The 26,489-nt window shown below is 37.8% G+C and overlaps 1 protein-coding gene and 1 long non-coding RNA gene across 4 annotated transcripts in view; both read left to right on the forward strand.

The window, feature by feature from the left end:
• Nucleotides 1–1,790: 1,790 nt before the first annotated feature.
• On the forward strand, nucleotides 1,791–2,609 carry LOC134793234 (uncharacterized). Its single transcript, XR_010144519.1, has 3 exons — nucleotides 1,791–1,901; nucleotides 2,074–2,265; nucleotides 2,485–2,609. It is a non-coding gene; the product is annotated as an uncharacterized LOC134793234 (long non-coding RNA).
• A 9,190-nt stretch (nucleotides 2,610–11,799) lies between these two features.
• Nucleotides 11,800–26,489, forward strand: part of LOC134792804 (trafficking kinesin-binding protein milt) — an 80,220-nt gene continuing 65,530 nt past the window's right edge. Inside the window, exon 1 of one of the 3 annotated variants that reach the window (XM_063764173.1) lies at nucleotides 11,800–11,887. Coding sequence is in view for 2 of the 3 variants with exons in the window: in XM_063764161.1 (XP_063620231.1) it covers nucleotides 17,317–17,407 (91 nt within the window). In the remaining variant the exon portion in view is untranslated. Of the gene's footprint in view, nucleotides 11,888–14,251; nucleotides 14,415–17,209; nucleotides 17,408–26,489 lie in introns of those variants that run through there. The other 2 variants (XM_063764162.1, XM_063764161.1) reach the window with 2 other exon arrangements.

Raw genomic sequence — 26,489 nt, forward strand, 5'->3', positions numbered from 1 at the left:
CTCGTGCGTATGAGGGCTTACCCTCTTTGGAAAATTTACTGGGAACGGCACATCACTAGTTTCTTTACATTTCACGACTCTTCTCTTTTCGCACAGATGGCCTACCACCGTGAACACCGAAGTTCGCAAATTACGGGCATCTTTCTCTTTTACTCCTATAAAGGAGTAATTACAGTGACAGAGAAAGATGCTCGCAATTTGCGAACTTCGGTGTTTATGGTTTTCGGTGACGCCGAAATAATTTTTAGCTTGTAAGATTTTTACTATTGTACGTATGTTAGTTTGTAAGGTATGTATCTATGGGCCTTAGTCGCCTGATAATTGATATTTATTTTTTTAATTTAATTTATGCTCCAGTGATAAGCGTCCTAGTTAAAAACTATAACAAACGGGCGTAGCGGATCCACGCGACCCTGAGGCAGTGGCGGATTTGCTCTAAGGCCGAGTAGGCCCGGGCCTAGGGTGGCAGTCTATATGATGGGTGCTGAGAAAGGGGCGTCTAGTGCTTGCTACAGGGCCTGGGGTCTAGGACGGCAAATACTGTAAATCCCCCACTGCCCTGAGGGCCTACCCCAAACCACTTTCGACATTTTGTCTCTCTGTCGCACTTGTAAATTCGTACGTAAGTGTGACAGAGAGGCAACACGTCGAACTTGGTTCGCGGTAGACCCTCTGATTCTGTCACCATATCTGTCTCTCTATCTCTCTCACTCATACCCGTGTTCTTGACAGACGTTACGGCGGACCACATTCCTGACGATCCACCATGTTCGTGGTCCAGTGCGCCTATTAGCAACAGCTTTTAGAACAACTAAATTAAGTGCCTAAGGTTGTGTGAAGCGTTTTACAGAAGAGAAAAAAACTATATCCATCCCTTTTCAGGCCATAATACTAGTACAGCGAAAATACAGTATGATTCTCTATAACTATGCACGAATAAGAAAAGATCCTGGCCAAACTATATATTCAATGTTATCCTAATATCCCACATACATATGACTTATGGTCGCCCTAATTAGAAAGAGATGCAACGGCCCACCTTGACTTCTCATGTGGACACACTTTTTGGCTAATGTACTCTGTCCGGTTTACTCTCTAGGTCCGTGGAGACGAGCCACAGGCCCACCAATTACACTCGCGTCTCGTGTCTCGGCTCGCGGCCCGGCTCGCGGTCTGCACCTCCTAGTGACTGTAGTGAGTATTATTTTCTTTGGTCTGCACGGACCGCACGCGAATGTAATCACCTAATCAGCATGTAATAAAAATAAATACAACGATAATATGGACAGCAATAGTTTTATATAATTTTATGCAGTTATAAAGCGGTATCCAAACCAGTCATTTTTTCGCCAATCTGATTAAATTGCCCGATCGAATCAGGACGTGCGGAGGCAATCATCAATTTGGCTCGCCGAATTCAAGCGCCGATAATGACCGATATTACCGATAAAATGAGGTGCGGACGCAAGAATACCAATTTGTTATGCCAGTATTTTCGTTCAGAAGCATTTTTTCAATTTAGAGGGCTCTAATATCACCTTAAATCTAAAATTGGTGATTGGCGCCAATTATTTTCCTGATCAAATCAAGCGATTTGAGGCCCGTCTGGATACCACTTAACCAACGACCTATTGTTTATTATTATTAAACTTGAAAAAGTACATAATTATATTTCATTTATAACGTGTATACAAAAATAGAGAACAAACGTTATCGACATTTAACTTAACAATGATTGGAGGGTAGTTTTAATATCTACCTACGGGACTTGTTTTTTACAATTACAATCGAAATGTGAAATAAATATACCACTTACTTCGTTTACTCTAACGTTAAATTAAGTGATACTTATACTTTCGTAATGGAGATGAGTTTTAAAAGAGCTATTCATTTAAAACATTGTAAGTAAGTTCTCTATAACAGCATATTGATATAAAAGCAGACTGTTCTTATCTTTTAAAGTACAAATGCTTAAAATAAACAGGTGTTCGAAACCTAATATTTTACTTTTGCCGTACTATTATTACCTATACATTTATATAATTAAATACATTTTTTTATATCGATTTTCAGTTCGCTCCAATGCTGCGGTCGACATATTACAAAGATGGGCTTACAATATTACTTATGCTTCTTTAGAAAAGCCTCTCCTAACTACGTTAATAACAATGACTGCTAGTGTAATCTTCCTAACAGCAATGTTAATACTGGCAGTCATTTTTGCTGGTGTAATATGTCTTACAAGCATTATTTTGTTAATAGAAGGTAAGAAGAACTATTATTTACCTAAGTACCTATGTCTTCGCGAAACGTTAGTATTAATATAGCTGGTCAAGCAGACCTTGTCAGTAGAAACAGGCGCGAAATTCAAATTTTCTATGAGATTATATCCCTTCGCGCCTACATTTTTCAAATTTGCCGCCTTTTTCTACTGACAAGATCTGCTTGACCAGCTTTAGTAATGAATATTTTTTACTTTTTCAGGGTTTTTATTGGTGGTGCTAATAATTGCAGTTAGTTTACTTACAATTATTGGTTTATACATTTATGTCGTTGGCATTACCTTTTATTTTAAAGCTGAAAGCAAAGAAGGCGTAAACACGGCAGAAACAAAATAACTTAATAGCGTGTATTTAGCCCCCTCCAGACTATGCGCGTGAATCGCGGGCGAAGCCGCGAACGCGAGTGTGGAGTCGATTTCGCTGTCTGTATAATAATAAATGCTATTTGGAATTTATTTTATTACATTTGATTTCACAAAAAATATGATAAAAACAACCATTGTGTCTCAGTTTTTTTTTCTCAATGTAATTAGGTCCGGCGGCAGTATGGCCTATAGCCTCCTCCACACTCGTGCGCGAATCGCGGCGCAAAGCCGCGAACGTGAGTGTGGAATCCTGAACGCAGACCTGCGAAATCGACTCCACACTCCCGTTCGCGGCTTCGCCCGCGATTCACGCGCATAGTCTGGAGGGGGCTTATGGTCTGAGCGGCTACCGCGAAAACCGAAATTCGCAAATTGCGGGGATCTTTCTCTTTTACTCCAATGAAGGCGTAATTAGAGTGACAGAGAAAAATGCCCGCAAATTACGAACTTCGGTTTTCGCGGTAGCCGCTCTGAGCCTGAGGGCCTACCGCGAACTACGTTCGACGTGTTGCCTCTCTGTCGCACTTGTAAGTTCGTACGTAAGTGTGACATGGAGGCAACACGTCGAACGTGGTTCGCGGTAGACCCTCAATCCAAAACATGAATCAAGAATTTGACTGGATCAGGCATGAGGGGAAATTACCGAACGGGATAGTCTTATGTATCTTTCAGTAGGAGTAGCAGCGAAAGCGCTATTATTGTTTGTCCTTGTCACAAAGTCAATTTTTTTTAATTTTCAGTATAGATTATGGTGGGCAACAAATAAATTCGACCAATCAGAGTGTCGCATTGCGTATGTTTTGTCCCTTACGGACTCACGTGTATAGCGCATCTATAAGGATCAAGGGCCCAACGTTTTCTGTTCTCTTTCACGTCGCAGCAACTAGTATCATTTCTCTCTCCTCGCTCTTTTAAAAATGCCGTTTGTCAAAAAAGGACAACCATACTGTTGACAAGGTGGACTTCAAATCAAGTGTTGCCTTTCTTGATGCGCCCAGGCTGTGTATGTGTGCGTAAAAGCGTATATGTGTGCTCTTTTAGGGATGTGAAAAGTCGATTTTAATCATGTTATATATCGATAAACGCTACACAGCGGAACGAAATAGCGATTAATTGAAGCTTCAATATCTTCGTTAAACATAAACATAATTGAAATGCTAATGGATAATGATTATATTATAATATAATAATATAATTCAATTATTGCGGAACACCTATTTTAGGACGTATTCATGTATTTTAATTAAATATCTGAACTTTCCCTTGGTTCCCTGCTGGGGCGTGACTATAAAATTGTGATCTGATAACCACAATAAAGAATAAAAGCGTTTTTGGTAATTTTAGGTATCGTTAAGCCTTTGAAGTAAAATTAAAATTGCAAGAAATGTCGATAGTTTATCGATATGACTTTATCGACATGGCTACAGCAACGTGGGCCTCATTGTTAATCGTACACTAAACAAAAGTGGCAACAGTGACAGCTCGCTGAGACACCGTCTCTATATATTATAAGTCTATGATAAGGATCCTGCCATCTATGGTCTAGCTAGAAGGACCAATAAAGCCCCCCATTCACCCTCCTACATTGTAGTACGCTTTGCAGGACTACGGAGCAAGAAATAGCTCACACACGGTACTGTTTTGCCGTCCATCATCAGTACTGCTTCGTTTCTCACAAGTGTCGGTCTACTTACCCTTGAAAATGTTACGTGCAATTAAAAAAAAAGAAAATAGCTCTTCTGCTATGTATTTTCTTGTTATTGGATAAAAATAAAAAAGAGTGTGGGAAAAGTTTTATTAAAAAAAGCATATTATACAATAACCGAATTTATGGAAGAAAAGAAAGTTTAGACATAGTACGTCCTACAATAAACCTATTGATTAATATAAAATATTCTAAATATCTATATAATGATAAGTTAGTTATACGTTTGTAAAAGCCACTAGAGGTATGTTAGAGATATATTAAGTACCTGTAACTTAAGTGAATTATGTATGTACTTATGTTTGCTACACCCTTTTCAGGGTCCATGTGATACCATAAGAAATGTAAATACCACCTAAAATGTACCATGGAAGCAAGAAATAAATGAAATGAAATGAAATGAATACTGAAAAAAGAAACTGCTAGAAATTCGCCAGAGAGCGTCATATTTCTTAAGTATTGGTAATAATTGTTGCAATGCCTATTCCTCCATTGTTTGTTGGAGTGATTGGGTGATTTTTGGCCCCACAAACAGCGATTTTCTTTATAAATTAAAAAAAAAATGGCGCGCACTATTGTCATACGTCAAAAGCCTCCTCCACACTCGTGCCGGAATCACGGCGCGAAGCCGCGAACGCGAGTGTGTAGTCGATTTTCGCAGACAGCGAAATCGACTCCACACTCGCATTCGCGGCTTCGCCCGCGATTCACGCGCATAGTCTGGAGGGGGCTAAACACGGCAGTCCACAACGTAGGACGACAACCCACACACAATCCTGCGCCTCGGACTACAGCGGTGGGCGGGGCTTGTAGGATTTGTAGGACCCAAGAGGCATCCTACTTGGTTTGGGTGTTATAGGACGGCACGTAGTCCGCGACCCCCATACACAATCCTACCCAATGAGGCGGACTACGAGGCGGACTACAAGGTAGGAGTGTGAATGAATGGTAAGCATAGATATAAAGCCCCCTCCACACTCGTGCGCGAATCGCGGCGCGAAGCCGCGAACGCGAGTGTGTTGTCGATTTTCGTAGATAGCGAAATCGACTCCACACTCGCGTTCGCGGCTTCGCCCGCGATCACGCGCATAGTCTGGAGGGGGCTTATACAGATACCTTCCAAGCGAGCTGTCAGTGGGACCACTTTTTGTTTAGTGTACGATTAACAAAGCGGCCCACTTTGCTGTAGCCATGTCGATAAAGTCATATCGATAAACTATCGACATTTCTTGCAATTTTAATTTTACTTCAAAGGTTTAACGATACCTATAATGAACAAAAACGCTTTTATTCTTTATTGTGGTTATCAGATCACAATTTTATAGTCACGCCCCAGGAGAGAACCAAGGGAAAGTTCAGATATTTAATAAAAATACATAAATGTGACGTTCCACGGGAAAAGGTACCTTATGAGGGTTTCTAGTTTCGGAGATATGAAATGTTTTGTAAAGAGGTGAAAAAATGCTCAATTTTTTTTTATTGTGTGATCTGAAACCTTAATGCGTAACGTTTGTTTACCTGTTTTTATTTTTGTTATAAGTTAGTTATAAGCCTAGTAATGTCGTCTCAGAGTTTAGTAGAAAAGGTACCTTATGGAAAAAAGATTGAAAATTCCCAAAAAAACTAGTCAATACGGGAAAAGAAGTTTGGTAGAGAACTGTATTAGCATTCTGCAAAACTAATTTGATAATTTCAGTTCTGGTTGGGGCGCCTCGCAAATATTATAACCGTACATAGACCGACATTACAAATCCAAGTAGCCTGCTGTTATACCAAAGTTACTCTCGTCAAGTCTTTCTTAACTAGAATAATCTTCATTTGGTTTGGTCGCATGCAGTAAATCAGCCATTGGTTGATGCTGAAAAATGCCAATATCCGACGCATTACCTTATGGAATATCTGAGGTCATTGAACCTCAATGCCGCTTATCTTCAATAGCAACCGAAATATATTATTGATAGGAAATAGACGATTTATACCATCTTAACCCCAAAATATTATTAGTTTATCCTAACTGTTCCATCATCATCATGCCTCATCATGTAACTTAATCACAAGGTACCTTTTCATTACATACAAATTATTGGTCTTTTTTAAGATTATTATGACGAAGAACTAATTAAATTTGGGGCAGTTTAATGTAAATTAATATTTTCTATTCATAAAAGATAAACTGTAATATGATTGATATTTTGTAGTGATGTATTATTAGATTTATTTCCATAAGGTACCTTTTCGTAAATGTATGGAGCAAATACTGTTATTGTTATGTAAGTTTAAAGTGGCATAAGGGGTTTAATATAGTATTTAGTTGCGGTTTTAGGATTTATTTCATTTGAATGACAGAATTTCTTTCATATGTGCTCAGAAAAATTGATTGTGTGTCACATTAAAAGTAAAAATATTCAATTTTGTGATTTTATATGAAAAAGTCAGAAAATACATTTTCACCTCTAAATCGGTATTGTTTTTTGCTTAAACTGTCTGTCAGTGTCGTTTTCTAATAGATAAAATTTAAATCTTGAGAGCTCATTGCAATCAATCGTGAAAATTAAATAAAATTTTATTTTCAAGAGATTGGTTAGTATACACATAAATCAGTCGATATCAAAAGTTTCTATTTGCATTACAGAACAAGTCGCAATATTTTTTTAATCTCAGATATATAAGGTATTATTATTTGTAGTCAACTATGTAACTTACTTCAGGAACATAGTTTTTTAGGCGGCTAAACTTAAAACTTCTCTATCGTAAAGTTGCTCATTTCACAACATTATTTTCAAAAAATCATATCTCTGTAACTACGCAACCTAGAAGGTTGATCTTTTGTGTTATCGATAGCTTATTTATTGTAGATTACTGGGGTATGCATAACTCCATACCCGCCATAAGGTACCTTTGACCGTGGGACGTCACAAATACCTACTAAAATAGGTGTTCCGCAATAATTGAATTATTTTATTACATTATAATATATTCATTATCCATTAGCATTTCAATTATGTTTATGTTTAACGAAGATATTGAAGCTTCAATTAATCGCTATTTCGTTCCGCTGTGTAGCGTTTATCGATATATAACATGATTAAAATCGACTTTTCACATCCCTAAAAGAGCACACATACGTTTTTACGCACACATGCACAACCTGGGTCACCTAAAAAGGGGACACTTGGATTTGAAGTCCATCTTGTCAACAGTATGGTTGTCCTTTTTTGACAAACGGCATTTTTAAAAGAGCGAGAAGAGAGAAATGATACTAGTTGCTGCGCCGTGAAAGAGAACAGAAAACATTGGGCCCTTGGGCTTAGCCCCCATTCACACGACAGCTTTTTCAACGCGCGTTAAAAAAGCGTTTGAATGACACAAATGGATACGTGTGTATTTATTCACGCGACAGCGGTGGCGCTTTTTATCAAGCGTTGTTGGATTTTCGACTTTAAGCCTTTGACGTTAAGTCGAAATTAGAGTGCGGACAGATTCAAGCGCTTTTTTAACGCGCGTGGAAAAAGCTGTCGTGCGAATGGGGGCTTAAGCTCCCATAAGCACGGGAGCTTTTTCAACGCGCGTTAAAAAAGCGCTTGAATCTGTCTATAGTCGCACCAATAAAAGTCTGCAGCGGATTTGATAGCCCACGCAGTGTAAAGCGCCCTCCAGACTATGCGCGTGAATCGCGGGCGAAGCCGCGAACGCGAGTGTGGCGTCGATTTCGCAGATTGTTCACGCCTTCGCGCCTTGTTCTCCGTTTTTTGTCGGTATTTCGGCCCGCGTCAAAGGAGACGCGAAGCGCGAACTTGCAAGACTCCACATTACACAATATTTTGGCTCCTCTGTGGCAAGATAAATATGAATTATATTATGATATATTATATTAAGCAGCTATATTTTACGGTTTTACAATAAAACAATATGGAAAAACAGCTAAATCACGTATGATGCCATAGATAACTAACAGTTAAACTCGATCAGCTGATGCTTTTCCGCCATATTGCCCCAAACCAAACTGCGAAATCGCCGTGAAGCGTGCGAGTGTGGAGTCATACGTCAACTTCGCGATATGTTCGCTCCGCGACGTCGCGCCGCGATTCACGCACATAGTCTGGAGGGAGCTTAAGGCCCCATTCGCACGACAGCTTAAAAAGCGTTGCGTTAAAACCCGACGTTGGCGCTTTTTTACCGTTTCCAATATTTGTGTTCATATGAACGCTTAAAAATCACTTGTGAGTCGTAATGCCACGTACGCATCTCAGCAAAGCCATACTTTATTTGCTATTACGACGTATTATTTGAATATAGCTTGAATATTTAAGGAATTTGTAAGCATAAGTTGACATTTTTAAGGTGAAACTAATAATAATCTTGACGATTGACACCAAAAATTGACACTTGACAGCCAACTGACAGCAGCGCCGGCGCTGTTTGTTGCGCATTGGCGCATGTTTAACGCTTGTGAGAACAGATACACGGAGTTCCGTATGCTCTATTCAATTTGACGCCAACGCTCAACGCCGAAAATCGAACAGTGCTCGATAAAAAAGCGCCGCGCTTAAAAACCGCCTTCGTGTGAATACATACATGGTTATCCATTGGTGTCATTCAAACGCTTTTTTAACGCGCGTTGAAAAAGCTGCCGTGCGAACGGGGCCAGTGTTATTTATACGTCATAATTTCATTTCATTACGGTCTAACTCTACACTCTAAATTCGATTTAACGACCAAGGCTTAAAGTCGAAAATCCAACGACGTTTGATAAAAAACGCCACCGCTGTCGTGTGAATTCATACATGGTTATCCATTTGTGTCATTTAAACGCTTTTTTAACGCGCGTTGAAAAAGCTGCCGTGCGAACGGGGCCTAAAGAAAAAAGTAAATGGGTCCGAAATACATTTACGGTTGCGGTTTTAGTGGAACTAAACATATTTACCTTAGTGTTCTGTTTGGACAATAGCAGCTGTCAAGTGAAGGAACTTGAATTATGTCATTCATGCGCTACGGTCAATTTGTGAGCGATTCGTAACGTAAAAAGCGCAAAGTAACAATACACAAATTTCGTAAATCGATACTGTTTGGTGCTGTGTTATTATCGTATTATGTTTATCGTTATCAGTTCAGTGATAGATAATAATATAGTTAGTGGGATTTTCAACCTGTGTTCCGCATTGTTCAGCGAAGAGAGTTGAATGAGATGGCCCCTCTTTGGGCTCCAGCAAGGTCATAACTTCATCGATAATGTAAATAATGATTGTAAGTTTTAAATTTTACTTTGTTGATAGATTTAAGAAAGTAATCTGATTACTTTTCAACATGTGATACACACGCCTTTCTTTGGTTTGTTGATAATTGACAGTTCAGAGGTCAAATTAATATAATTACTCATATTAATTACATTTCTGAATGGATTAGTATTGATTATTCATGTAAATAGTTATTTTTGGAGCTTGCGTAACTATCGTGAGTTTGCTATCAATCAAAATTATCATAAGATATCTGCAGCATACAATTTGCATGCTTATGTCAAAACTTGATTATATGAAGGCATCTTTACAATAAATTTACATTACAAATCATCGATGTATGATGATGATGTATGATGTGTGGGTTTTCAAATTATATGACTGCGGTCAGCTGCAACTCATCAAACTTTTCACACATTTAGTATGATTTGCTGGAGTTTAGATGCATGCAAAACTCTGGAGTATGACCCACTTCGCATTTTCATTTTCACAAACAACTATGAAATAATTATCTAAGATTAAATATTTTTGTTTATTTTATTTTTATTTTAAATCTACTACTTTGTTTTAGCTGTAAAGTTGGTTTTCTAAAGTACAATAAACAGTTGCTAATTTTCTCCTTTTAGTGGTAAAATAATCTTGGTTGATAAAGGATGATAATAAGGCAAAACTTATTTTTGTGTTAATGTGCCACAGCCATATTCAGAATTGTAAGCTAACCTTGGCACTCTTTTGTTGCATCACAAGACCATTCTGCACGCTCATAATGTGTCATGAACCAGTGTTAATGTATTGATAATTATTTTATACCTTCATCTTGAATCATCTGAAGTAACAGATGGTATTATAGGTTTATTCATTATCATAACGAAAGGATGCATTTCATTTAATGATCCTTTTATTGTCAGTCGGAAATAAAGTCATTAATCATTTAATACCCTTATAGTAAATTTGTACCTAGTATCCTTATAGTAAGTTCATAGTCAATAGTAAATTATAAGAATTGAGCCTGTTATTATTTGTTTTGTTGGCTCAACAGTTTTTCCTAATGCTTGAATTGAGTGATGCAGCTGATTTCTTGGGGCATCTAGTTTTTTTATCAATAATATATTTGGCCTTCTGTCGCATCACACATTTTGTTGCTTAGGTTTGATTTAAATTAACATTTTATATGTAAAGTGAGTAAAATGTAGTGTGTTCTGTATGGCATTTCATTCAAGCATCTGAAAATATATTTGGCAATTCAATTTCACACAGATGCCAAGGCAAAAGGTGCCTGTTTATATTTTTGGTGATCACTTACTTCTCAGGTTTCTCTGATGCCTAAGGGCCTACCGCAAACCATGTTCGACGTGTTGACGTGTATGTATGTGTGACAGGGAGACAACATGTCGAACGTGGTTTGCGGTAGGCCTGCTGGTTGAATAAAGAATAGAAGCAATAGCTGTACAAATTCTAATTTTATTTCAGATTTTAAACTTCAAGAAAAAGGCTGTGAAACAATATCCTTTACACTGGATTTGTAAGTAAATGATTCTTGATATATTGATAACATGATAACCTGTCCTAAATTTGACATCCACCTCTATGCCAATTGCCAATCTATATATTTCCAAATTATTTAAACATTTATTTGCAACACATTTACCCCTTAGATACTTCCGTGGCTGATTGTACTTGGTGGACATGCTGCGAAAACATTGTTGCTCATAATATGGAAATTAGCATTGCTTACAGTATATCCATTATTTTTCTATGCCAATTAGCATAAAATTTGCTTCAAGATTTTAAGATAAGACTGAATATAATTGATTTAGATTATAGTGGGGCTAGAATATGTGGGGCCACACTGCAAGTCATGCAACATTCTAATTAGTAATTACGTTTCTCTTGCCCTGTACTTTGTAGAAGGAAGACGCTGGTATCTAGTACTTATGGTTGTACTCCTACTTAAAGTGTCATTCTATGGAACTTGCTAACTATGTAAACAAAATTCATCATTCAAAGACAATTTAAATATGGCGGTTTGTTGACATAGTTAGCAAGTTCCATAGAATGACACTTTATAGCTGTTGCAAATAACTATAAGTTATGAGAAAAACATAAGCATAACATATTTTTTAGATTGACACTTCATTGAGTAAAAGCATAACGTATCGTCTCTTTCGGAACCATTAAATTTAGTTGATTACATTAGCAAATGTTTTGCAGGAGAGGTCGTCAAGCTGGCGGCCCTCCAGGATGCGACTCGCGCGCCCTCGCTAGCACCGCGCAAAACACGTCACGTCGCCACACTAACTGGTAAGTTTTATTAAAATTACTTATCTTAGGGTGGTATCACCTGTCCAATTTCTTTGTCCAATGCGCATTGCGTCTCACTCTCTCATTAAGCAAAATCTGAGATGCAAATACAGATAGAATACCACCCTTAGGCCCAATACGAATTAATTCAGCTTAACACCTCACCGCGCACAGTGCACTTCGCAGCGCTTCTTCCCGTTTCCTTAGCTTGAAAATGCACGGACTGTTATATAATAACTTATTAGTATAAAGACAACTGCCCTGCAATGAATTGGTTAACAACATTAGAAAGCTTAACAATGGGGGTTTCTTTTACACGTATCTCGGCCTGGCTAAAATATTTATCCATCCGCCATCAATAGAGCAACGCGGACTACTTATAACATAAGAGAGCATGTTATGTGCGAGACAGAAAGCAGGATTTGCTAAATTTTCGTGTAATTTAACAGTAAGCCTTCTGTAGACTGACTGGTACCTACAGTAGATACGAGTAGGTACATATAAATCCGCGTATGTTCACTGAGCCACTTCCTAATGGTATACTTTTACGAAAAAGTTGTATAATCCCGTATCCATTTCAGAAAAAAATGCTTATTGATGTAGTTAGCCTGACGTGTTTTATTGCCAAGTCTTTAGAATTTAAAATTGGTCTGATGTGCTGTTACGCGGTGAGGTTTAGGTAGGGGCTAGGTACCTAAATATTTAACAAACACAGTTTGTTATATAAATTAAATATCATGTATAGAGACACTTTTATTTAATCTTATACGGTTATTCTGATTATTATGTAATCCAGCGGTCGGCCACCTTTTAGCAGCCAAGGGCCACATAGCAGTTAACGAAGTGGACGCGGGCCGCACTTTGTTAATATTTATGACTTTATCAGACATTGTCTTTTGTCAATATTACATACAAACAAAATAGCCAGGGAGGCTCGCGGGGCGCAAGTGAGAGGTTCGCGGGCCGCTGGTTGCCGACCGCTGATGTAATCTATTATACCTACAGATAAGAACTCAGAATCAGACTTTCCACACGATACAAAAACTAATGGAACGAGCGGGCATCGGTATATCGTTAACAATCAATAACGTCTTCTCACACTATTGTTAACGATGCCAGATTGCGTAGAAATAAGTGAAATAACTATGATTTCACTTGCAAAAAGCATTGTAAGATAAGGAATGGCTCTACTACTACTAGGCTATTATTCATAGTTCGAACAATGGATTTTAAGAAATAGATGATACAAATATATAAGTACAAAGTATAGTGGAAATGAAATAGCAGGAGCGCTGAAAATATTTATGGTAGAGCGCATATTTATGATTATATTCATAACTTAGTTTGTAGGAGGAAACATATATTTGTTGTCCACCCACTGTCCACAATGACACTATATAATTATTTACGTTATTCTTATTGGTTAGGTTGAAGGAATACGTGATGTGTCGATGTTTGTTGAAGTGTGAGGTAAGTTAGCCGATGTGCGAATGACGAATTACTATTTATAGCCTAGTCTGCAGATCAGTGCGTCAGCACTAACCAAATCCAGTTCGTATCGATCGAGACTGTTTTTAAGAACAGCGTAGATACCAGCTCGCATCTTTAAGTGCTTTATGCCTACGTCTGCACTTAAGGTTTTTGTCTAGAATCAGAGAGTAAGTAAATCATTTGTCGGACGACGCACTTCCAGATAACTTTTGAGTAGTTGAAAATACGAAAAAAAAAACAATAAAGACAATAAAAACTTAATAGTTAATATCACATTTAATTACTTCAGTTCTGCGTTCAATTTGACGTCCAAAGTCGGTTTTAGTGCTAACAATTATTTTTTTATAAAATAGATAAACTTATTCATCTTTTTTCCATATGACTGCTTAAATTACGTTTTTTACAGTCAAATATCCATTATATATTATAACTTTTTAATATATTGTGTTCTACATTGTATCGATATACATATATGTACCTACTTATCGGAAGTCGATAAATGAGAACTCCATATGTCAGTTCAAAAATAATTCAGGTCTCTGGTTATGACAGGTTATGACAAATTGCCGCGTATGGCCATCGCATTTCTCTCCACCTGATACTCACCAGAAGAGAGGGTGGGTTATTCTTATGAATGGGGAGCTAGTTTGTCACGATGGCAAGTTAGACCATGTGACTGGCTACGTGCCAGTAGTCGGTTATTCTGGGCGGGCGGCGCACACGCACCCCAGTCTAGCGCCGCGCGTCCGTCGAACGCGACTCTGAAACGCGCGAACCAATTTGCGCTACTTTTCCTCTCTTTTTCTTTTTTCTAACGTTGTTGACGTATGTTTGTTGACACTGGCTGATTCTGTGTTCAGTATTAAACTTTAAAAAATACTGATAGGGAGCATATTGAGTACCTATACAATACGTATGGGATGTAACTAGGTATTATGTTAGTTTTCTTCTGTTTTTCATAAGTTTTGATCTAATGTGCTGGGCTTGGAATAGTCCTATCTCGGCAAGGAGTTGTGAGAAGGCTGAGCAATGAAAGGTACTGCACAGAAGTGTTGGAATTGTTAGAATCGGCATGACCCTTAAATACATTTGTATCCCCACTCAATAACATGAGAACTAACTTAAAACAACTACTTATTCATTGTTTGAGGAATGTTGGAATTAAACTCATTGAGTTGCACGAATTGCGACATGAGTGTTATGTGTTTAACTCTTCATAAATGTTGCAATGCAGTTAAAGTACCATGCGTAACAAAAGTAGGTACTAATTGCTATTGTATGATATTTCGTACTTCTGTGTATGTACCCTGCTTTTATGTAAAAGCAATGCCCTCAATGCCCTAACTTTAATACTTGTAAACAACGCAAGAACTTGACATCATTATAGGGCACTGATAATAATTGAGAGTATTTGATAACGTAAATAAGAACAGTGTAATTGAATGTCAAGGCAAACCCTACCTATTAATAATTCTTTGTTGTACATCAGCTGAACATGTTACATAATGGCTGATTTAGACAGCGCGCGAACTCGCATGCGATTTTAGTTACATTGCGGACTGTTGGTTACGTCCAATTCAACCGACCGATCAAAACCCGCAATGTAATGAAACTCGTATGCGAGTTCTCGCATCGTCTACTGAGCCCTAATAATTGCTGCTTCGGCTACGTTTCGGTGCACATAGGTGACTTGCTATTCTTGTAAAGCATATCGACGAATAACTAGTATTATAATATGTACATGTTATCAATGGTATTATGAACTAAAAACCGGCGACTTTAATACATTTTGCTGCTCAAAGGATGTCTTCGCATACCAACCCTATCCAATACACACGTATTATGACGTGTGAAAACTCTTTATTTATTCAGTAGGTATAATACCGTCTTTATAGTGCTTACAGATGAATACAGACACAGTTATGTCAGAATAACATGAATTATATCAGTCTAATATTGCGAATCCACACTGACTTTAGTGATTACTCAAACAATCAGACAGAGACGCGGATATGGGTCCTGAAAAAATATGCATACTACTGTCTTATTCTAATAGGTACTGAGTCTGAAGCCTTATCGGTCCACCCCAGTTTACATACAATAAAGTAACATCACGCTCTGGCGTGTTTTTGCGAGGCCCGTGACAATTACATAGCTGAGCGAATTATGGTCTATCATATTCGTCAGGCCCTTTACAATGCGTCATCAAGGCCAGAGACAGTTACGTCATGAGGCGACCCGGGACGGAGGTGACCCCGCGATGGTGGCTGCCAACATATTGACGACATCCTTATTTTTATTGGTAGTTCGAACGAGTGCGTCGACCGTGCTGTGCCGCCTCCACAGCAAACTAGTCCTATTCCCAATGCTCATCAAGTATTATACGTTAAACCTACCAGTATAAATATGACCTAATGATCCATATAAATAGTATGTATTGTTGAGTTTGAGGCAAGTGTTTGGCAAGCTGGAAGAAACGGAGACCTGTGCGTGTGGCCTCGCACTGTTTCTATTTAAAGAGCTTTTGACAAACGATTCTACAATACAGCGAGCCTTTGACTTTCACTTAATAGAGTTTTAATCAATATCGAATATTACCTATCGACTTCTGTACGAAACATGATCACTACAATAGATAATAAGATTTTACTTTCTCATTATCTGGTTAAGGTTAAGATATTACGTGTATTATAATGGCCAAAAAGCAATTTTATGCATGGGACGAGACGAATAACGGATGTTAAGTTATTTTTAATTGGCCGCACGTTACAGTAGATCAATTGTAGATCAATCTTTGTTTTTTAGGTTATACGTTTTATGTTTTAATATGTAATGTTAATTATGATACATTTAATCTGAAGCAACGCAACGTGTGATGCTAAAGAACTCATAAATTATTATTCGTAAATATAAAAAAAAATCCTAAGAATGTTTTGCGCAAACATGTATGAGGCAATAACATTTTTTTCTCGTTAATACCTAAAAACAGAGGGTAGTATTTAGCTTGCTGTCTTAGCCAAAACAATGACAAATGTATTTAGTTTATGAAACTTATCTACCATTTATCAATTGTTGGATTTTTTAACTGTAAACCATGATATGATGCTATAAAAGTGAAGAACCGGAAACGAGGCCCGGAACGCCCGGAAGTATATTTTGTATGAATTGAAGCTAAAATAATTGTAATTCTGAGGGCGTATCGCGGACACCGAAATTCGCAGATTGCGAGCATTTTTCTCTTTTACTCCTATTAAGGAGTAATTAGTGACAGAATGATGCCCGCAATTTGGGAACTTCGGTGTTCACGATAGGCCTCAGTAACGCGAAATCGAATGGACGGACGCGAAACTAAACCGACAATTACTACACGGTCCTAAGGGCGTAGTATTTTTTTGGACGGGTTGCTTGACATGGCGTCTGTGGTTCTTTAACGTCGACAGCCATTTAAAACTTCCGTCATCTTAAGTGAACCAAAAACAACTGGCGCTTTAGTTTTTTTTTACATTTGAACCCTGTCGGTCTGTGTTACAAGTGTTCTAAACACGCTACCTTCTGTAATTTCACGAACTTATTTATCGCTGGAACATCATCTATTCTGCAGCCCCATCTGCGATAACCGATTAGTTTTTAACTTCGTCAAACAGGTAGAACTTTAGGTTGTATTTGCGTTCAACTAAATAGTAACCTTGTCTCTAGAAATAAACCATTTCACGTCATGCTCAACTGTGGTTGTCAAGCGTATTGATCACATCTAACCAACGTTATCAAATTGGTAAAAACGATGACGCGAAACATTATCTACTATCTACAGCTCATTACACTTGATTATTAAGGTTACGTCTAACATTGCACGTCCGACGTGCCCGTCGAAGTGGTGTTGTTTGTTTGTTGTGATGTGTTTGGTGTCCGTGGACAAAACTTGAACCCACTGTGCAAGCATGAACGGGAAGACTAGGTCACGCCCACGGCCTAGACGGCGGGACGATCTGCATGAAAAGAAACAGGACTTGCTGCTTGCGTGGAGCGACGGTAAGTTAAACAAAGATGCAACTCAACAATCCAATGTAAAAGCAATCCTAAGCCTTTAATAATTAGGCGCATATTCGTACTACACTTAGTTGAATCTTACGCTCTTGTTAAGTGGTAGTTCTTAAACTAATAACGCATAGACAGATAGTCCCCATACGGTGAACCTGCCAAAAGTGAAGCTGAAACGCGATGGATGTGTGCGTGCGACGCTCGTGTTTTACGCTCAGCAAACACACACATATATACAAAATATGTTGCCAGTATTCATTTACATCTCTCAAAGTAGGGGAATTTTAACAACATCCACACTTGGTTATTAATAATTTGGCAGTATGTAGATTCGATTTAGTAGCAAAAGCTTTTTGTTTATTTTGGGATTTATTGCATTTCTGTACTTTGTGAAATAAGGTTTAAATAAATAGCTAGCTAGATAAGTTTTTACTATTTTTTTTATTCAACAAAATAAATCTGCATAAAATAATAAGAATAAATTTAAATATGACACAGCATATATTGCGTCATTCCGATTTAGTCTAATTTTTTCCTTCCATCTCGCAGACAGAAGCAGATCAGTCAGAAAACTGAAACGAACATTACACATAATAATAATAAAAAAAACTAAATACCTAAATAATTAACTTAATTATAATTTTCTATAATTTTATTATACAATGAAATTCAAATTGAGCGTATTTATTTTAGAATGTAGACGTCATGTCCCATTTGGAGGAAAAAATATTCACTACACTGGCAACATTTAGAAGAAATGGCGGCTGACGAAAATTTGGATTTTTGTATTTACGATTATGTAAAAATATCACCTTAAACTCGGTACTTACGCGTGAAATGTAAAATCGGGCGGTTTGTTTTTATTATATGATGTGTTGTGACACCCATTCACTGTACAAACAACCATCTTTCCTCTAGTTTTTGATTTTTAAACGGGAGGTGTACACACACCGATTTGACTTTGAGTACTGCGAGGGCCGTTCGAAAACGACGATACGAGTGCGACGTGACGTCGCACTTGAAATGGCGTCACTGGGGGTGTACGGACTAGGTATCTATGCCTTATAAATCTATGTGGTAGTTAGTCAAATTAAAATTGTTTGTGTGTGTTAATTCACATTCATTTCTGCTGAGCAGTTTTATAGGATAGGTTTCACATCGAGTTGAGTGAAACCAAGGCCACTTTAGAGTATAATTAATGCCCATCTACTGCGATGACAAGGAAGGGTGAGTTATTTCGAGCATATGATTTTCCCCGCAGTTTTTTCGCGTAGAAGGCGTTTTTGCGTGACACAATAACTATGTAATATCCATTTATGCATTATTCTTCAATAATAGTTTATGTGACTACTACATAATGAAAGGAATTAAAACTCAAGTGTGAGTTTATGAAACGAAAGCAGTGAGTTTCATAATAGGATCACAAGAGTGTTTAATGTAATGCCTAATTATGTACAGTTACATACACTGATTTATCTACACACATTATAAACTTTTTATGATATTGTATTCAGTAACCTCATATTACAGCCGACATTGGGGCACTTCTCTGTCGGCACTTGCGGATATGAGGTGCGTCTCCGAAATATCTTTATCGTACATTTTACACGAAACTTTTGCTATAGTTACATTAAAAACAACAAAACAAATATTTTTAACTTACAAACGAATTAAAAGATAAACTGTACAGTCACCTTCAATAATATGTCACGTGTATATGTGACTCGCTCTTATGGCTCTACAAATAACGGCTCGATTCGAGAAATTAATTAGAGACTCAATAGATATGAAATAGTAAAGATATGTGACGTTCCACTGCAAAAGGTACCTTATGGCGGCTGGCGCCGCGATTCGGGAAATGAATTAGAGATTCACTAGATATGAAATAGTGCAGATAATATCTGCACTATTTCATATCTATTATCTTTACTATATCGTATCTAGTTAATCTCTAATTCATTTCCCGAATTGCGCCGTAAGATCGTGTCCGATATTTTTGCGGCCTTCGTTGTGTAACATATTATTGCAGGTACTTGTACGTCATATGGCAAATGAAAACGAGTAAATTTTATAGACTAATACAATTTTTTTCAACTGTCGTATTTTCATCGGACAGGACAAGTAGTTTCCTCATGCGTAACGAGTTTACAGTATTATAATTGCTTCAATGGAAATGTGATAAAATAGCATGTGTCATCAGCTGATTCTCTTTTTGCCAATTGAGTGCCGTTCTATGTAATACTACACGTGTTAACCGATATCCTGAGATATGTCCTTTATGATCTTTACTTTAAACTTCATGAACTTATCGTTTATGAAGTATATTGACCTCTACCGACATTGAATTTGGCGAATATTAAGATATGACATGTACCATGCGAAGATCGCAAAGTATATGCGCGTGTGTGTAAATGCAACAAATTTTCCATTACCCTTTTTCGATGTACGAGGGGCGTTCAAAATATTCTCGATATTGATATCTTACAGCCTCTTCTAAAATTTCTTTTGTTACTGGCCGTTAAGGTTTATTCATTGACATTAAAAAAAAGTATAATTCGAACCGAGATGTTCTTTTGTTTTTCTGCAATTGCTGAACAAACATGAACATCATGTGAGAATTGACAATGTTAACTAAATCGGAACATCAATGCGTCATAAGATTCTCGACAAAACAGGGTAAAAATAAAAAAACCATAAAAGAGGAAATGGATTGTGTTTACCGTGAGTCTGCTCCTTCTTTATCTACCATTCAAAAGTGGTCAAGCGAATTTAAGGGTGGAAGGGAGAGTATTGAAGATGACCCTAGACCTGGTCGGCCTGTAGTAGCTACTTCACAAGAAAATATTGATAAAGTGGAAAAACTTATATTGGAAGATGGTCGAGTGAAGGTAAAATCTATAGCTCAAGTAACCAATCTTTCTATTGGTATCGTACGTGATATTATCCATGACCATCTTAATATGTCAAAAGTAAGTGCAAGATGGGTTCCGCGAATGCTGACTCGGCTTCAAAAAGACATGCGTGTAGCGTGTTGTTCCGATGTTATTGACCTGTGCGGTGAAAATCCTGATGAGGTGCTGGAAAGAATAGTTACTGGAGATGAAACCTGGGTTCATCATTATGACCCAGAGAGTAAACAAGAGTCCATGCAGTGGCACATTAAGGGTTCAGCTCATCCCAAGATGTTCAAGGTCGTCCCTTCAGCTGGCAAGGTCATGGCCACGATATTTTGGGATTCTGAAGGAATATTACTAACCGATTATAAAGAAAAAGGTGTAAATATCACAGGACAGTACTACGCTAACATTCAACGTCAATTAAAGGATGCTATCAAAGAAAAGAGGCGAGCAAAGTTAACCAAAGGTGTTCTGCTTCTGCGTGACAACGCCCCCGTCCATACTGCTCATATTGCCAAGGCAGCTATTGTTGAATGTGGGTTTGAAACTGTTACTCACCCACCGTATAGTCCGGTCTTAGCCCCCAGCGACTTCTTTTTGTTCCCCAATCTCAAAAAGGATCTGTGTGGAATTTTTTTTTCTGACGATGAAGCATTGAAGGCGGCAGTGGAGGAGCATTTTTACACCAAAGAAAAAAAATTTTTTTAAGAGGGATTAAAAATAAAATTATCGATCTTTTAAGTGGATGAACATAGGGAGGGAGTATATTGAAAAATAAAAATATCAAACTTTTCGTACTTGTTTGTTTTCATTCTCATACCGAGAATATTTTGAACACCCCTCGTAGATATCTGATGATTAGCGTAGGTATTGTTTGTTTATCTATACTAGCTTCTGTTTGCGCCTTCGTCCTCGTAGAAATTTAATAATGGACACTTCGAGTATCAATTATAAGTAGAAATCTCATTTAATTGACACTAATTTTTTATAAATTTTTAAACTTTCATATTAGTACACTCAAAAGCTATATTTTTATTGTTCTTATGCGTAGTCGGAATATTAAAAGTCGAATCATAAACGTCATATTATACTAGCGTTGCGTAGCTCTGTAGGTGGGAAATGGGAAATGTGCAGTGGGTAAAGTTATTAGTAAATTAACAAATATGCCGATTCTATGTTCAATTTCAGTATGTAAAGGGGCCCACTGATTAACAGTCTGTTAATCAGTGGGCCCCTTAATACATTTTGAATGGCATCTACAAATCCTTATTTAACATCTAAATGTATAAATCTGAACATAGTTGCTAAAAGACTTCTTGCAAAGTATCACCCAATCCGGTGCTAGTTCCATTTAGTATTTGAGGACCGATCAATATTATGTAAATACGCAGTACCAGGAACTGAGCGCTCGGCAAAACATTAGCAGACCTATTTTATGGTCATTAGAGACATTAATCTACATTGTCGTGATCGCTTTCTCCCTGTTTGTATGCAGGAGATGGCTGAGACACAAATGGTCGAAGACCAGAGTTGCTATTCACAATGCTACGCGCCCGCGTGGCAGTCCTCGCTTTATAATTATAATCTTGTCCTCTGGATACGCAGTTTAGGGGCCAAAATATAGTAGGTACAGAAGAGCATTCACATCTGGACATGTGTTATAAGTTATAATATAGATATGTTAGCTTCCTTATAAAATTGTGTTCTCCCTTTACTTTAAAACTATTATCCTTATGTGCACTACAAATTGACAATGAAAGTGCTAAGATATGATTATATTTTCTGCATATATGCACCAAGCAATTTGCCTTGAAAAGCAGCACCGAAAAGTAGAAAGCACACGCGTAACTTTTCCGTTAGTCTTATTCAGCATTTCTAATTTCAAATACCTAGTGAATTTTAATGTAACTTACGCGTGACGACATCGCTAGCAACATTCACATTAACGTCTGAATTACAACGAATCTCATTGTAGGTCGAACCGGCTATCTCCAGCCGTAACCCGTAGCGTAACGCGCACCATTTACATTTACGTATGAAACGTGCAGCAGACATCTGCATCGATTGCTATTAATTTGAGACTTAAATTCAAATCACGTTGATCACACAATCTTGGGAACTAGGGCGAGTTAGGCAAAGTTTCTTGATACTTAAGCAAATTGTGCCAGTATATCACGAAATTTGCGATTTCTATAAAATATCTACTCTATAGTTCCATACCTATAATTGAAAAGATGTGGCCTCCAGAATGATCGTGAAGTTGACCGCCCCATATCGAGTGCCCGCAAATGGCATATCTATATCGTTAGTTCATCGTTAGTTCACGTTAGTTCAGTATATTAAATCATTAGGATCCGACTACAACATCGATTTTTTTAAAAAACAAAAGTGGGGAGGTCAACTTCACGCTACCGCCCCAAAATCGATTTTATGGTTTTTATCAATTAGAATCGATAGATAATCGTTAGTTCACGTTAGTTCAGTATATTAAATCGTTAGGATCCGATTCTAAGTATTTTTTTTTTTTCAATTTTGTGGGGCGGTCAACTTCACGTGAAGTTGACCGCCCCATATCGAGTGCCCGCAAATGGCATATCTATATCGTTAGTTCATCGTTAGTTCACGTTAGTTCAGTATATCAAATCGTTAGGATCCGACGCATAACTTGTGTACGAATTTTTTTTTTAAAGTAGGGGAGCGCCAACACCGTCTTCCGCTCCAAAATTGTATTTATGGTTCCAATCAATTGGAATCGATATGTAGTCGTTAGTTCATCGTTAATTCATGTTAGTTCAGCATGTGAAATCGTTAGGATCCGACTACATTACGTATATAAAAAAAATAACATAAGTGGGGCGGTCAACTTCACGCTACCGCCCCAAAACCGATTTTATGGATTCTTTCAATTAGAATCGTTAGTTCATCGTTAGTTCACGTTAGTTCAGTATTTTAAATCGTTAGGATCCGACTAAAAGATGTTTTTTTTTTAAAAACGAAAGTGGGGAGGTCAACTTCACGTGAAGTTGACCGCCCCATATCGAGTGCCCGCAAATGGCATATCTATATCGTTAGTTCATCGTTAGTTCACGTTAGTTCAGTATATCAAATCGTTAGGATCCGACGCATAACCTGTGTACGAATTTTTTTTTAAGTAGGGGAGCGCCAACACCGTCTTCCGCTCCAAAACTGTATTTATGGTTCCAATCAATTGGAATCGATATGTAGTCGTTAGTTCATCGTTAGTTCACGTTAGTTCAGTATTTTAAATCGTTAGGATCCGACTAAAAGATGTTTTTTTTTTTAAAACGAAAGTGGGGAGGTCAACTTCACGTGAAGTTGACCGCCCCATATCGAGTGCCCGCAAATGGCATATCTATATCGTTAGTTCATCGTTAGTTCACGTTAGTTCAGTATATCAAATCGTTAGGATCCGACGCATAACTTGTGTACGAATTTTTTTTTTAAAGTAGGGGAGCGCCAACACCGTCTTCCGCTCCAAAATTGTATTTATGGTTCCAATCAATTGGAATCGATATGTAGTCGTTAGTTCATCGTTAATTCATGTTAGTTCAGCATGTGAAATCGTTAGGATCCGACTACATTACGTATTTAAAAAAAATAACATAAGTGGGGCGGTCAACTTCACGCTACCGCCCCAAAACCGATTTTATGGATTCTTTCAATTAGAATCGTTAGTTCATCGTTAGTTCACGTTAGTTCAGTATTTTAAATCGTTAGGATCCGACTAAAAGATGTTTTTTTTTTAAAAACGAAAGTGGGGAGGTCAACTTCACGTGAAGTTGACCGCCCCATATCGAGTGCCCGCAAATGGCATATCTATATCGTTAGTTCATCGTTAGTTCACGTTAGTTCAGTATATCAAATCGTTAGGATCCGACGCATAACCTGTGTACGAATTTTTTTTTAAGTAGGGGAGCGCCAACACCGTCTTCCGCTCCAAAACTGTATTTATGGTTCCAATCAATTGGAATCGATATGTAGTCGTTAGTTCATCGTTAGTTCACGTTAGTTCAGTATTTTAAATCGTTAGGATCCGACTAAAAGATGTTTTTTTTTTTAAAACGAAAGTGGGGAGGTCAACTTCACGTGAAGTTGACCGCCCCATATCGAGTGCCCGCAAATGGCATATCTATATCGTTAGTTCATCGTTAGTTCACGTTAGTTCAGTATATCAAATCGTTAGGATCCGACGCATAACTTGTGTACGAATTTTTTTTAAAGTAGGGGAGCGCCAACATCGCTTTCCGCTCCAAAACTGTATTTATGGTTCCAATCAATTGGAATCGATATGTAGTCGTTAGTTCATCGTTAGTTCATGTTAGTTCAGCATGTGAAATCGTTAGGATCCGACTACATTACGTATTTAAAAAAAATAACATAAGTGGGGCGGTCAATTTCACGCTACCGCCCCAAAACCGATTTTATGGATTCTTTCAATTAGAATCGTTAGTTTTTTTTTTTAAAAACGAAAGTGGGGAGGTCAACTTCACGTGAAGTTGACCGCCCCATATCGAGTGCCCGCAAATGGCATATCTATATCGTTAGTTCATCGTTAGTTCACGTTAGTTCAGTATATCAAATCGTTAGGATCCGACGCATAACCTGTGTACGAATTTTTTTTAAGTAGGGGAGCGCCAACACCGTCTTCCGCTCCAAAACTGTATTTATGGTTCCAATCAATTGGAATCGATATGTAGTCGTTAGTTCATCGTTAGTTCAGTATTTTAAATCGTTAGGATCCGACTAAAAGATGTTTTTTTTTTAAAAACGAAAGTGGGGAGGTCAACTTCACGTGAAGTTGACCGCCCCATATCGAGTGCCCGCAAATGGCATATCTATATCGTTAGTTCATCGTTAGTTCACGTTAGTTCAGTATATCAAATCGTTAGGATCCGACGCATAACTTGTGTACGAATTTTTTTTAAAGTAGGGGAGCGCCAACATCGCTTTCCGCTCCAAAACTGTATTTATGGTTCCAATCAATTGGAATCGATATGTAGTCGTTAGTTCATGTTAGTTCAGCATGTGAAATCGTTAGGATCCGACTACATTACGTATTTAAAAAAAATAACATAAGTGGGGAGGTCAACTTCACGCTACCGCCCCAAAACCGATTTTATGGATTCTTTCAATTAGAATCGTTAGTTCATCGTTAGTTCACGTTAGTTCAGTATTTTAAATCGTTAGGATCCGACTAAAAGATGTTTTTTTTTTAAAAACGAAAGTGGGGAGGTCAACTTCACGTGAAGTTGACCGCCCCATATCGAGTGCCCGCAAATGGCATATCTATATCGTTAGTTCATCGTTAGTTCACGTTAGTTCAGTATATCAAATCGTTAGGATCCGACGCATAACTTGTGTACGAATTTTTTTTTAAAGTAGGTGAGCGCCAACACCGTCTTCCGCTCCAAAACTGTATTTATGGTTCCAATCAATTGGAATCGATATGTAGTCGTTAGTTCATGTTAGTTCAGCATGTGAAATCGTTAGGATCCGACTACATTACGTATTTAAAAAAAATAACATAAGTGGGGCGGTCAACTTCACGCTACCGCCCCAAAACCGATTTTATGGATTCTGTCAATTAGAATCGTTAGTTCACGTTAGTTCAGTATTTTAAATCGTTAGGATCCGACTAAAAGATGTTTTTTTTTTAAACGAAAGTGGGGAGGTCAACTTCACGTGAAGTTGACCGCCCCATATCGAGTGCCCGCAAATGGCATATCTATATCGTTAGTTCATCGTTAGTTCACGTTAGTTCAGTATATCAAATCGTTAGGATCCGACGCATAACTTGTGTACGAATTTTTTTTTAAAGTAGGGGAGCGCCAACATCGCTTTCCGCTCCAAAACTGTATTTATGGTTCCAATCAATTGGAATCGATATGTAGTCGTTAGTTCATCGTTAGTTCATGTTAGTTCAGCATGTGAAATCGTTAGGATCCGACTACATTACGTATTTAAAAAAAATAACATAAGTGGGGCGGTCAACTTCACGCTACCGCCCCAAAACCGATTTTATGGATTCTTTCAATTAGAATCGTTAGTTCATCGTTAGTTCACGTTAGTTCAGTATTTTAAATCGTTAGGATCCGACTAAAAGATGTTTTTTTTTAAAAACGAAAGTGGGGAGGTCAACTTCACGTGAAGTTGAC

This window comes from Cydia splendana, chromosome 8 (assembly GCF_910591565.1).
Source record: "Cydia splendana chromosome 8, ilCydSple1.2, whole genome shotgun sequence".
In the NCBI taxonomy this organism is placed as follows: Eukaryota; Metazoa; Arthropoda; class Insecta; order Lepidoptera; family Tortricidae; genus Cydia; species Cydia splendana.